Source organism: Podarcis filfolensis (assembly GCF_964270895.1).
Source record: "Podarcis filfolensis genome assembly, chromosome: 4".
In the NCBI taxonomy this organism is placed as follows: domain Eukaryota; kingdom Metazoa; phylum Chordata; class Lepidosauria; order Squamata; family Lacertidae; genus Podarcis; species Podarcis filfolensis.
Genome location: NC_139607.1, coordinates 21,928,583 through 21,942,855, shown reverse-complemented (window position 1 = coordinate 21,942,855; position 14,273 = coordinate 21,928,583). Strand labels below are relative to the sequence as shown.

General features: G+C 44.8%; 1 protein-coding gene and 1 long non-coding RNA gene across 3 annotated transcripts in view; one reads left to right on the top strand and one right to left on the bottom strand.

Annotated features, from left to right (window-relative positions):
• Positions 1-277: 277 nt before the first annotated feature.
• Positions 278-14,273, top strand: part of LOC310761287 — a 30,777-nt gene continuing 16,781 nt past the window's right edge. Inside the window, exons 1-2 of the long non-coding RNA XR_014547328.1 lie at positions 278-1,259; positions 1,801-1,907. This is a non-coding gene — a long non-coding RNA (uncharacterized lncRNA). The remainder of the gene's footprint in view (positions 1,260-1,800; positions 1,908-14,273) is intronic.
• The window catches only part of CLYBL (citramalyl-CoA lyase), a 195,867-nt gene continuing 188,258 nt past the window's right edge, over positions 6,665-14,273 (bottom strand). For both annotated transcript variants that reach the window (XM_083610973.1, XM_083610974.1), the window contains exon 8: positions 6,665-7,048. In XM_083610973.1, coding sequence (XP_083467099.1) covers positions 6,953-7,048 — 96 coding nt within the window. In that variant the 3' untranslated portion in view covers positions 6,665-6,952. The remainder of the gene's footprint in view (positions 7,049-14,273) is intronic.

Below are 14,273 nucleotides of genomic sequence, written 5' to 3'. Positions count from 1 at the left end.
TCACAAACTAGTGGGAGACATTGCCCTGGTCCAGGGGTTCCCAAACTTGGGTCGCCAGCTGCTTTTGGACTACAATTCCCATCATCCCTGGTCTTGCTAGCTAGGGATGATGGGAGTTGTAGTCCAAAAGCAGCTTGCGACCCAAATTTGGGAAACCATGCCTAGTCGGTGCCTTTTTTTCCCCTTCTTCTTGCAAATCGTTCGTTAGGATCATCCAGATCAGCCCCCCTTCTTCATTTCCCTTTCCCCAGCCGCCTTTATTTCTGGCACCGGGATGGCTGGTTCTCCTCTGCTCTCAGTTTCCTCCTTGCTAGTAGGCCAACGCTGGTGCAGCATATTTTACAAGAGGTTACTCGAAAGGACGCCCCTTCCACTTCAGTGGGACTTACCCCTAAGCGTTCATAAGATCGAGACTTTTAAAAACAGCCGGTTTTTAAAGCGGGGGGAGGAAAGGAGGCGATGTGGCCGACGTCCTTTGGAAGGCTACACCCTCCTTCGTTAAAGCCCCACCTTTTACGCTAAATGTCTCTAGGGATTGGCCACTCAGAGCTGAAGGCGCTCTGTGCATGCCCAGGAACATTCAACTGCAGATAACTAAGAACAGGTTCATGGTGCTCACATTCAGCGTTGTTTCCCTAACACGTGTGCGTGTGTGTGTTTTTAGGGCGGGGGAGCCACTTTAAATTTAATCAGTCGACAGGCTCAATGACTCCTCCCCCCGCAAGTGTTTTCTATTTACCCGTTTAAGCAAACAGAGCAGCTTTCCCGGAGCGCCCGTCTTAAGCGCAGCTTGTAGGTCATGAAAAGGTTGGGGCCCGGTTTGCAACTCCGCATTCTGCTAATTTCTTAAGGAACACTCTTTGCGGGGCCCCCGCACAAAAGGCGATGATTTAATGAGGAGGAGAAACAAACTGGCTGATTGTTGGCGCTCGCAACTTCCTCGGGAGTCCCCCTGGCAGCCACAAGCTGATCTCTGCGCCTTCAATGCGGCTCGCCTTCGGGAGGAGAGGCCGGCCTGAATAGAGGACAAAGGCGGCTTGTTCTGTTTATTTACCCTCCCTACAAGCTGGGTTAACCTCTCCCAAACAGCCCAGGCTAAGCCCGTTAGCCGCACAGCCCAGATGACCCGCTGCAGAATCGCCACTGTCATGCAAACGAGCCTCCTCGGGCCCCGACGAGAAGATCCACCAGCTCCACCCTCTCCCCAAGCAAGCTGGAGGCGGGGCACCCAGGGGTGGGACAGCGAGGATGCCTCGCGGGTAAGTCAACAGCCCTTTCCCACGTGCTTGAGATCACATTCCCTCTATGGGGGAAGAAACGATGGTTGCTTTATTGGGGAGAAGGTGTGGCAGCTCCCAGGGTTCATCTCCAGGTGAGAAAGACTGAAAACCTGGAGGGAGTTGCTGCCAGTTAGTGGATACAATGGTAGCCTGCTTCCTGAGTTTCTACTGTTTTAGGGGAAGGTCTTAGGTCAGCAGTGGACCATTTGCTTTTACACCCAAAAGTCCCCAGGTTCAAATCTCCAAACCCATCCACCTACAACTCTGGGAAGGATATAAGAGATAATCTGAGTACTGGAGCAAGTTCAGGGTCCCAGCCACAACACTATTTTAATCCTAAAATTGTAGAATTGAAAAAGGACCCCTAGGGTCATCTAGTCCAACCCCCTGCAATCTTGTTTACTCATTAATCATTACTACTAAAGACAGTGGGGTTTTCTTCTTAGTGAGCGTGTTTAAGCTTCTGACTTTAAATAGGTCTGACCGTAAAACACTTTGAACTTGCCCCCTTTTTATTTAGATGATGCTTAGAGAAGCAAAGGTCTGTCAACGCCTCCAGCTCAAATGCTCTTAAAAGAGGACTCTTGACTGCATTAAAGATAGCCTGGATGGAGGCTAGAGAGGAAGGTGTGAATAAATTAGCATTTGTGGCTCCACCCACTTTTACTTTCCCCGCCCACCACTGCCCTGTGGTCTCTGGAAGGTTGCCTACAAGGGAAAGTGGCCATGGGTTGGAGAAGGTTCCCTGCCCCGGCGTCATAGTTGGGCTCTTGCGTGGGTTGTCTGGCCAAGCAGCAAGGCAAGGTGACATGCTTCAGACAAGCCCGTTAGAGTGGGGCTAGATGAAGGCAGTAACTGGTGCATGAATGGCCTAGCGAGTCTGTTTAAAAGTGTTGGTCCTAGCAAAGGTGTGTTTGGGCTCTGACTGCGGTAGCAAAATGCCTTGGGCTGGCCTTGAACTCTTGGCCTGGTTCTATCTGGCATTGGAGGGGAGCTCTGGTGGTGGTGGTGATCTGTCTTGGGAGGCAATGGAGGAGTGCGCCTTTGCGGGTGGAATCAGGCTGTTGGATGGTAGAGACCGACATGGGAGAGACATGTTTTGTCACAGCTGGGGCAGATGAAGGCGTCCGGTTGTGCTGCTGCAGATGCACCATGGTCTTTCTTCTCTCTGCACTCCTCCCAGTGGTCATTCCTCCTCTGGTCACTGATATGGATGCTCGACTTGCCAGTCTCCAGGCACTGCAGTCATCTGCAAGGGCAGAGTTGATGTTGCCAGCCTTTGTGTCACGTTCAGTGTTCAAAATTAGCCAGACGCATTTTGCACCTGGCTTTCAACCACTTGCAACCAAGTGAAGATGCCTGGGTACCAGGATGGTGCCTGACATATTCACCACCTGGGGATCCTTGGAACACAGTCCAGTGTTCACACACCAGTACTCCATCCTGTAGAATTCTATCTGTTATATTTTATCTGCGTAATCAGAATGAAGTTCTGGTACCAAATTGCTTTTTCTGTGTAGCCTGAGCAGGAGCAATCACCATTAAGAAAGAGGTCGGAGTAGGCCAATATATATGTGGACTGTCCCTGGATCATTACTTTTCTCCTTTAAGTTCTCAAAGATCATAACCTAGCTCATGGGCGTAGACAGGATTCATGTTGGGGGGTGGGGCAGAACCAAGCTACCTGCAATGTGTTTGGTTAATTATTTTTATATACCGTATTTTTTGCTCTATAAGACTCACTATTTCTCTCCTAAAAAGTAAGGGGAAATGTGTGTGCATCTTATGGAGCGAATGCAGGCTGCGCAGCTATCCCAGAAGCCAGGAACAGCAAGAGGGATTGCTGCTTTCGCTGCGCAGTGATCCCTCTTGCTGTTCTGACTTCTGGAATTCAGAATATTTTTTTTCTTATTTTCCTCCTCCAAAAACTAGGTGCGTCTTATGGTCTGGTGCGTCTTATAGAGCGAAAAATACAGTACTTGATTTGGAGGAAGACAGCTGCCCATGACCTAGCTCAAGGTTGTCCTCTGAACTAGCCAGATGTTTAACCGTGAATCAATCACAGGCAGTCCATTGTTTGAAATGCTCCTCAGTTTCAGCTCTGTTAAATCTGGTAGCAGGGCTGGGATGGAGTTCTGCCCCAGGCTGAAGGTACTACCTGTGAGAGCACATACTACTGGGCTAGATTCAGGATGGGAAACACCTGGCACTCCAGATGTTGCTGGCCTGTAACGCACATCGTCCCTGACCCACTGGCCATGTTGGGGGCTGATGGGAGCTGGAGCACCACAATATCTGCAGGCCACAGGTTCCCTACTCCCAGCCGAGGTGGATCAAGGATCTGATAGTAGTCAGGCAGTCTCATGTGTTATGCTTCTGGATCTTTAATCTCTCTTTCCACAAAATGTTTCTGAGTACATACACAAGGTCACGCACTGCTACCATGGATTAATCAATATTGAGCAATTACCACCCATAGTTCTCTACTCCCAATTGTTTATGCATTTCGGAATCTGCCCTTGCCAATAAACTTTAATGGAAAAGCAGACCAAAGAACTGTTTCCCCACAAGGTTTGGGAGGTACTGCAGTCTGGCTATCTGGAGGGGCTTAAGTGGCATGAAAGTTTGGAAAATGCTACTGAGCCCTAGTTTTCAGAAAGCTAGGAAAAAGTGCCTACCAACCATTGGAACTTTTGAGATTCAGCGGCTCTTTACTTTTGCGGGAATTGTGAAAAAAAAGCAGGAGATGTTGAGGGAAACCTGATGGTTTGACTTAACGGGCAGAATAGTTATCTTTAAAGGCTGATTTTAAAAACCTTTTCCCATGTACATTATTAGAGAGCGAATTGCTTGCCATGTACGGATCATGCAATGATTCGAATTGCTTAATGTGTGTCTGTCGCGGCAGAATGGTGAAAATGTGCTGCTTCCAGGTCTGAGTGTTCAAAATTAGCCAGGCACCAGATGCATTTTGAACCTGGCTATTGGCCACTTGAGACCAAGTGAAGATGTCTGGGCGCCAGGATAGCACCTGATACCTCCATCTTCTGGAGGTGCATGCCTGGGGATCATTGGGTCTGGACTGTTTTCACACACTAATACCCAATTCTTTGGAATTCTATCAATTATATTCTATCTGCATGATTGGAATGAATTTCTGGAACCAAAATGCTTTTTCTGTGCAGCCTGAGCAGGAACAGTGAAAAGCTTATAGTTAGTAGTTGTAGCTTGTCTTCACTTACCTCACCCCACTGCCCTGCTCACAGATGTGAATAATATTCTTATGTTATGAATGATCCTTTTCACCATTAAGAAAGATTGGTAGGAATAAGCCAATATCTTTGTGGACTGTGCCTGGATAAAGTGACTTTTCTTTAAGTTCTCCAAGTTCTTAACCTAGCTCAAGGTAGTCCTCTGAATGTTTAACTGAGAATCAATCAGTCAGTCCATCATTTGAAAAATAAGACTTTAGAACTGTCTTACCCCCAAAATGGCAACTAGATATTCCATTTTGGCGACTGTAACCTTGGTTTAAAGAGCCATTTGGTGCCTAACTCACATATCTGAGCTTCTAACACTGTTCCTGACTCAAAAGCACTGTCGTGGGCAACGCTAATTCCGCTCTAGCTCCCTTGTGATGCATCTCCAGTAAAGCAACATTCGTGACGCACCCATCATCGGGAAGGATTAGAGGCAAAGGGGGTTGGTTGCAGGCTTCTGAAGGGGTTAGCTAATCCATATTAAGTGGATTTGAGTTTGCACGCTTGGTCTTAATTGCACGGATGGTGAATCAAATCCATTAGTGGTGATCATTACAGAAGCAAGTGGTGGTTTATTTTGGATTAATCCAACAGGCAACGGGCCTTCAGATTTAAGTGACTTAAATTGGGAAGAACTATGGAGGGCAGAAACCTAGTGGATTCCTCTACCTTCAAAAGTTGCAGTGTGGAACTTCTATAAATATGGCCTCCCTCTCTGAATTCCCCCCTTTGCAACTTTTAAAGAGATTGCAGGAGTCCACTTGGGCTGGAGTTGGGAAACAGCTTACCATGGCTTCAAAGGAATCTATGAAGGAAACTGCAAAATGTTGCAGCGTGGACTGCTCCTCTTCAGGGTTCCAGCGAGCCATTCCTTTCCCCAGGATACTCCATTCCATTCTGCAGCCCCCTAGCATCCTGTTTTCTGTCCTCCCTGCTGCAACAAACTGTCAGCATTCCGTGACCCACTGAGCATGCTCAATTTTCATTTGGTTTCTCCCCACCCCCTGGCTGCTTTCCCCCCGTAAGTTTTAAACTACTGCTGCAAACCAAGTCCCCCCAAACCTGCTAATGCCTCCCTCTTATATGTGGATGGGGCCGTTCTGGTTGCATACAGACCAGCACCCCGAGAGCTCAGATCACTATTTCTATGTACTTAGGTCCTGGTTTCCTTCTGATAAGTGCTGCTGTGGCCAAATGTATTGCTGTTTTCCACTGGAGTGATTGGCTGCAAAGGAAAACAGAACTCTTGTAGTTTTCATACACTGCAGTCCTATACAGTACATGTCTAGTGGTGGTTCCCTCACTGCGAGAAGTGAAGTTACAGGGAAGCAGGCAGAGGGTCTTCTCATTAGTGACGTCTACCCTGTGGAACACCCTCCCATCCAATGTCAAGGAGATAAATACGGTAACTATACAACTTTTAGAAGGCAGCACTATATAGAGAAGTTCTTAATGTTTAATGTTTTCTTATCCTCTATATTGGAAGCTGCCCACATTGGCTGGGGCAAACCAGTCAGATGGGTGGGGTACAAATAATAAACTCACTCCCAGATAAGGGAGTGTAGAATGAGGTGCAGAACCTGTGACCCTCCCAGATGTTGTTGGGACTCCAACTAACTCTTCTCATCCCTACCCAGCATGGGATGATGGGATTTGTAGTTCCACATCATCTGGCGGGCCACAGGTTCCCTACCCCTGGTGTACAGGATTGCTGCCACTGTTGTACAGAAGAAGGACTTTTTGGAGGGATTGGTTTTCTCTTTTGTATGACAAACTCTACTTCCCCCTTCTATGCCTATACAGTCGTACCTCGGTTGTCGAACGGAATCCGTTCCAAAAACGTTTGACAACCGAGATGCTGCTTCTGATTGGCTGCAGGAGCTTCCTACACCCAATCAGAAGCCACATCGGACGTTTGGCTTCCAAAGAACATTTGCAAGCCGGAACACTCACTTCTGGGTTTGTGGCATTCAGGAGCTGAAACATTTGAGTCGCAAGGCGTTTGGGATCCAAGGTACGATTGTAAAGGGTATGAGAACTCTGCCCTCTTTTTTTTTTTTTTTTTGCCGCTCATCATTCCCCTTCGCCTGGAAATCTTACAGTAAAAAATTAATCACACTTGGGTTTCTGCACCAATTTCATTGGTTGTTGTTTTTAATGGATCCGTTCCCCACACAAGTCAATCTCTGTTTTCAGCCGAGTCTTAACAAGTGAGTACAATGGGAAAAGGGCTCTGATCTTTCCAATATATGGTCCATGACAAGGAAGAAAAATATATGGCAATGTTCAAGGGCAGGTAAACAGTGTTTTGTCGAAGTGTGAACGGTTGCATTTTTCTTCCTCCCAGTTATCATATTATCCGCCTTCAAATCGCTCCTGGAGCCTCTCTAGGGGGAAGCTTCATTTAGCAGATCATTTTTTCTGAATGGCTGTGGCAAGACTAACAATGTTCTGGGCTTGCTTCAGTAATGGCATGTCTATCATGCTGCCGCGGAAAGTGAAGGCACCCTGGAAAAAGAAAAAAGGAGAAACAGAAAGAAAATACCAAATGCCAGACCATCAGCATCTTAAAAGGGACCTTGGGAAAGGAAAATTGCAGGCTTGGGTTAGCTTTTCATACATTGCCGCAAGACAAGAATCATTAGATCCCACATGAATCAAACCGCGTGGTCTTCTGCTGGCTTTAGAAAAAAAGCCAAGAGGCACTGACAATAATAAAAGGGAAATGTACGAAAAACAAACAAAAGATGTGAGCGTGTGAAAGACCAAAACAAAAAACCACTGTGCGTAGAAAAAGACATATATTTACCTCCGAGCCAGAGTCAGAAATGACCCATAGGATGAAAGACACTGGCTTTTGGGATGGGGTGGTGGAACTGGGGGTTGGAGGACTCATATAATTGATCCTGTCCCTTTCTTGAAGAGGGGGAAGCAAAGAGCACACTGCTGGCCTGGACCCCCGAGTCAGGGAGCTCTCCCTTCATACTCCCCAGGAAAAACTGAGCTGAGATGGGTGAACGAGAACAGTAGCTCGCAATTATCACAGATGATGTCTAGCCCATGCCAGCGTTAAGGTGTCCTGGCAATTCTCTCCCCTCCTGCGGCAAAGTACCTGTCTTTACCAATTGGGAAAGTGACGTTTAATAATATACTACTGCTACCCACAGGGAGCATTTTCTCCAGCAACAGAACTTTGAACTAGTTAGAAGGCTGGCGAAGCTGTGTTGCCATGCAAAAATCTGCCGCGGGATTGGAACCGGCAGGAATAAGGGGACTTGGTACTCTGTTCCAAGGCGCAGTGTTGTTGCTGCCAATTTGCGATTTTCAAACTGGTTTGCTGGTTACCTGTTGTATTAACATTACTGATTACCTGCAACTCAGCAATTACAGGGCAGGCGTGGGGAATGTGTTGCTCTTGAGGTGTTACTGGACTGCAACTCCCATCATCCTTGGCCATTGGCCATGTTGGCTGGGGCTGTCCAACATCATCTGAAGAGTCTTGGGTTCCCTGTTTCTGTTTTAGAAGGGTGTTTGGGGGTTTGTCTAATATTTATGAACCTGGTGAAATTTCTAGATTGGTATACAGTGAATCTTCCCTGCCCAATATGTTGCCATTGTACATACCAGGCCTTGCGAATGGCTAAATTTAGATTGTGGGCTCCCAAATGAGTTCAAGCATAGAAAACTCTGGTTGGATTTCAGTCGGCTTCTTTCTATAAATAGCTATGAGTGTGGTTCATTGATAATGCTGATCTCTTTCTCAATGTAAGAGAAAAAGTTTTGCCACAGTTGGAAAAGGAAACAAGCCACATCTTGTGAATCATGGAATTGTAGAGTTGGAAGGGACTAAAAGGATCATCTAATCCAGTGATGGCCAAACTTGGCCCTCCAGCTGTTTTGGGACTACAACTCCCATCGTCCCTAGCTAACAGGACCAGTGGTCAGGGATAATGGGAATTGTAGTCCCAAAACAGCTGGAGGGCCAAGTTTGGCCATTACCGATCTAATCCAACCCAACCCTCTGCAATACCCTACTGTTTTGAAAAGGCACAGGGCTAAGGCACATCAGTGGCATAGCATGGGTTTCCAAACTGCTTAGAAAAGCCAAATGGCTAATGCAGATGGATAACCTACAATTTCCTAAAATGGGTGCACAATAAAAAATAAAAATTATGAAAAACAGCACAACTGAACGTAATTCACTTTATCCAAATGACTATTTAATGCAAGATGTTTTGAAGTTTATTTTATTTTTTCCCAAGTGCACATTTTTTGTAGATCACAATTATCATTTAGTATGCAATAATCATTTATTACTGCTATATTAAGACATAAAATCATAGAACTGTAGAGTTGGAAAGGGACCATGAGGATCATCATATCTCTCTCTTCTTTCCTTTCCTCTCTCTTACTGGATTTTTATCATTATTTAACATTCTTGTTTGAATACAAAGAAATACAAATAAATCCTTAAGCCTAGCTGGATTACTACAACAAAAAGTTAGCCTGAAACAAAATATTATAAAATAGATTTTTAGTTGCACACACCTTCAGAACAATGCACAGATCTACAGATAGGAAGAACAATCATTATTCATTATTATTTATCTCTGCCTTTCTAGGCATTGTACGTTCAAGACGGCTAAATCTTGCCCTCATAAGTACAACTGGAAATTTTGCTGTAAATCCTCACTTCAGTAGCTGAGACTGTTTTGTTTTTCTTTTTTGTGGGTGGTAGTGGGGAACGTTGCAAGAATTCACATGCAATGTAACAGTGAAAACTTGATCCCAGTAGTATCTGCCGTTTTAGAAAGCACCAATTTAAGCAAACTGCACTCCTGGAACCATATTACTAAAATAATAGGTTGGAAACCTAAAGGAGGAAACTGTAGTGTAGAAAACATCAAGGAAATCAAATGAGGGTTAAAGTGCATACATGTTCGGTTTTCTGGTGGGTTTAGATAAGTTTGCTGGGGGGCGGAAATCACTAAAAATCCTAATAAGAGAGTAGGAAATATATTTTCCTAGCATTGATCTGCAGTATTGAGAAGGTTGAGTCAATAATGTTTTAAGTTTTGTTTCCTGCAGCAAACTCAATTAAATTTATTTACAGTGCAATCCTATGACTATCTACTCAGAAGTAAGTCCTATTAAATATAATAAGAATCATATAATTGTACAGTTGGAAGAGACCACGAGGATCATCTAGTCTAACTCTGCAATGCAGGAATCTTTTGGCCCAACATGAGGCTCAAACCCACCACCCTGAGATTAAGAGTTTCATGCTGTATGGACTTAGCTATATATTTTAGTGTTGCAAACCGCTTTTGAGACCTACATTTTGAGAAGTGGGATAGACATTTGTAAGTACAGTGGTACCTCCGGTTGCAGATGGGATCCGTTCCGGAGGTCTGGTCAGATCCCAAGGTTTCCGCAACCTGAGGACCGCTTCTGTGCAATTGCAGACCGCTTCTGCACATGCGCGTGGGGCGAACCCCGGTAAAATACTTCTGGGTTTGCCGTGCGTGCATCCCAAAGGTTACTTAAACAGAGGGTTACATAAACGGAGGTACGACTGTAAACTAAGTGCCAGTGACATTGTCCGCTTGGGCCTTTTGGGCACTTTCCTTGGTAGATTCTACCAAAATTGAAATGCTACCATTTGAGATAAAAGACTGGGATCATGGGTGCTGCTGTTGGGTTCTAAGCACAAATGTATTTAATCATAACTGCAGGCTGCCCAAAGGGCATTCAAGTGCCACTGATCATGGCTGAACCAATACTACATCTGGGACACATTGAATGGTGAAAAGGTTCCTACAAAAAGCCAGATTTCGATAAAGGGAGCAGTATTGTACAAAATCAAAAAGATGTTATATTTTTACATTGGCATAATAGGAGTATCAATGGTGGTACATGATATGGATTTCAGGGCAAAAAGCATAAGATTAGCACGGAGAAGGGAATTAGGTGGAAATAATGCTTCTAGGAACTGAACTCAGGGAGTTTCTACAAATTCCATAAGAGAAACTAGCAAAATACACGGATTGTAATTTGTGTTTATTAGGGATCTCCTATAAGTGATTAAACTGCTTCTAGGAACTCCACCCTGAACTTCTGTTTAACATAAATTGATCTATGAATGACTCAAGGTTTTGAAGCTTGAGATTCTAAACATTATTGCTTATTTACATAATCCTACCTTAAAGCCAACTGGCTTTAGGTGGGGGAACTGGTCCTTCAGTCGTTGTTGGGCATCAGCTCCAGCCAGCATGGCCGATGGCCAGGGACGAGGGAGGCCACCCGGAGGGGTTCAGCGCCCCCATCCCTAATCCAGGCCAGAGACCCAATGAAAGCATATAGGGCATGCTCTTTTTGAAGAGGTGCCAGTATAGGCAGTGCACAGAATCTGAACATCAATATTAGTTTCCCATAACTGGACTGTTTTTATTCACACGTGTGCACCTAAATTATGAATGTAACAGGGGTAGGAAGTTAGCAGTTGAGGGTGGGATTCGAGCTCAATGCAGACCGCCAATGGTTTTGTTCTAACCCTGTCCTGCAGTAACACTGCCTCTCATGTATACTTCTGGATCTCAGCTACTGTTTTATTTTGTAACCCTCATTGAGGTGGTTTTTATCTTCTCAAGGTGGTATAAATATATAGGAAATAGGTATACATCTTAAGGATCCCAGTCCCCAAAATTTAAACTATTGATAGTGTTATTCCAGGGGGGCTGAGATAGGGATGGGGTTCAAGGAAATAAGGCTAAAGTAGTGACAGGCAGGACAAATGTCTTTGTAAGCCATTCTGAGTCTCCTCTAGCTTCAGAGTCATCTTCTGAACCACAAAACCGAATGTGAACAAAACGTTGCAATTTTCGGCCGATAAAGCTTTGTGGCAGGCGCGGGCGCTTAATTCTAGCGAAACCCATGCCAAATACAGTGAAATGAAAAAAACAACGCAGGATTGCTGCCACTTAAATTAGCTGAAATGATATTTAGGCTGTATTGCTTTCCTTTGAGTGCTCTCAGTATGCCCCGAAGAAGGCCATCTGGCCAGAACATTAGTTCTTTTGTTACACCCTGCATTGGAGGAAGAAAGAAAGAAGGCAGCTGAGCACCATTGTACCTGTGAGCACTGGGGGGAAAAACACACCAGATATTTAAGGTTTGGAAGGTATGCTTTTCCAGCGCTCTTGCTGCAAGCCAAATCTATATCCTATCATGCTCAGCAGCTCAGCCTGCCGCCATGAGCAGAGTGTGAAATACACATTTCCACCCCCACACCCTTGATATTTCTCCAGTCCTTCAGGGATCCAAGTTTGGAGGCAAGGGAGGGATAGAGGGAAACAATATCAGGGTGAATACATTTTGCATGGTTCCTCCGTATTTAGGCTCAATGAGTTTGCATGCAGAAGGGCTCAGGTTCAATTGCTATTAAAATGGCCAGATAGCCAGCGCTATGAAATGCTGAGAACTTGGAGGACTGTTGCCAGCAATGCTGGCATAGATGGATCCATGGGTTCACTGGCATAAAGCAGTTTCACATGGTAATCTTTGCTACCTGAGGCCAGTTAACCCATTACCCTACTGTATAGAATAGGGCACCAAGCAGATTGTGGTTTCAGTTTCCTGGGTGTGTTTCTCTTTGTTGATGAGTGTTTCTCAGAAAGTAGTGGCTGGTCCATTATGAGATAAGGAGAGCAGTGGCCATCCTGGGATTTAAGAGTAGATCACTGGTACCCTGGTCATGGTTTTAGCTTAGAAACAAGGTTTTCCAAATACAATGAAAACCATGTATTTTGGATTCAGCCATCCAGGTATGATGGAAGTGGTTGTTGGTTTCAAGCAAAGGTTGTATGGTGGCTTGTTCAGTCCCACCACACCAGTTCCCTTCATTCTTCTGTGAGCCTCTGAAGCCTAGTAGGCAAACGAACCTTGACTTGGATAGACCACATTGAAGAGAAGCTTGCAAACACTTTGCTCCTATAAAAATGTAAATGGACCCCTGACCATTAGGTTCAGTCGTGGCCGACTGTGGGGTTGCGGCGCTCATCTCGCTTTATTGGCTGAGGGAGCCGGCATACAGCTTCTGGGTCATGTGGCCAGCATGACTAAGCCACTTCTGGCGAACCAGAGCAGCGCACAGAAATGCCGTTTACCTTCCCGCCGGAGCGGTACCTATTTATCTACTTGCACTTTGACGTGCTTTCGAACTGCTAGGTTGGCAGGAGCAGGGACTGAGCAACGGGAGCTCACCTTGTCACGGGGATTTGAACCGCCGACCTTCTGATTGGCAAGTCCTAGGCTCTGTGGTTTAACCCACAGCACCACCCATGTCCCTTTGCTCCTACCTTGTCCTTTTTGCTGTCCTGAGCTAAGCCAAGGTTTGGCTTACTGTATCATCTGAACTGGAACTCAGGGTTAAGCTGCATGAATGAATATAATTGTTGGACCAGTATCCAGGAGATACGGGTGTGAAACACCTTTCACTGTGGATGTGTTTGTGTAAAAACTACTTTCTCGTCTTCTGTCAAGAAGAGGTAATGTAGAACATGCTGAAGAAGGCAGAAAGGTATGATAAAGTGGCAAGTCAGGGTATGACTCCACAAGTGGTAACAGGATTCAGTATTCAATTGTCTCTCCCAGATTTAACAGAAAGCAATAGTGGGGCTGGCTTTCCATGTACCCCCAGAAGTATGGCACAACCCTCTAACTAGCAGCTGATAAAGCGATTATCCTTTATATATCTTCCCACACCACAGTGACTCCCGTATGTATTATTTTATTTGTGAAGACGTAGAACCAACTCCATCCGTAAGGATCAGAGTGGTTCATAATTATTATTTCCCTTATTTATAATTTTCATAGCTCACCAGTGTGGCAATTATTTCCATTTTACAGATGGGAAACTAAGATTATAAGATTGCCTGTTGCCCATTGCTACCCAGTTTCTCTGTGGCTGAGTTGCCCCAAGGCTGTGTGCACCCCAAACAAAAAGCAAGTTTTTGAGCTAAAATGGATGGATTCTGTAACCAATATATATTATACAGATTAAGTTCATTTACTGCATCTGCATTATTTTGTATAATGTATTCTGTTGTTTTTACTCAGTTACATAATTTAGTTTGAGAACTTTAATCTTGGGGAAGGACAAGGATCTGTGTGGAGCCCTGAAACCTTACTTAGTGATCACACAAAATCTTACTTGGCCAAGTATTCAAGAACTTGCCCCATATCTCCTGGTGTCCGGCTCACTGTAGGAACAAATGTGTGTTACTTGACTGACATGGTACCATTTGTCATAAAGTTACCTACATATTTCCATTGTAGGTTTTTATTTTACTGGAGGTACTTTGGTTTAAGTGAGCAGAATCTACTTGTCAAATGATAGTTACACTACCTTGCTTCTAAGCTTTTTCTGTCACCACGTATTTTCCAACTTTCACTTTAGATTGTTAGAGTCTTAGGCACAACTGTCAACGTTTCCCTTTTTTAAAAGGGAAATTCCCTTATTCCGAATAGGATTCCTCGCAGTTGACAGCTATGGTCTTAGGATCCTGGTCTGCATTCATATCTAAGACTTTCTTCCTCAGAATAATGGCCCTGATCCATCCCTAGTCAGGTGTAAATAAGTTTGCTAGTATATTATGCAGGTAAGGGAGTACAAATTCAGATTAACATCAGAATGCTCATCCTCTCTTTGTAAACAGCTTTGATAATTTTTATG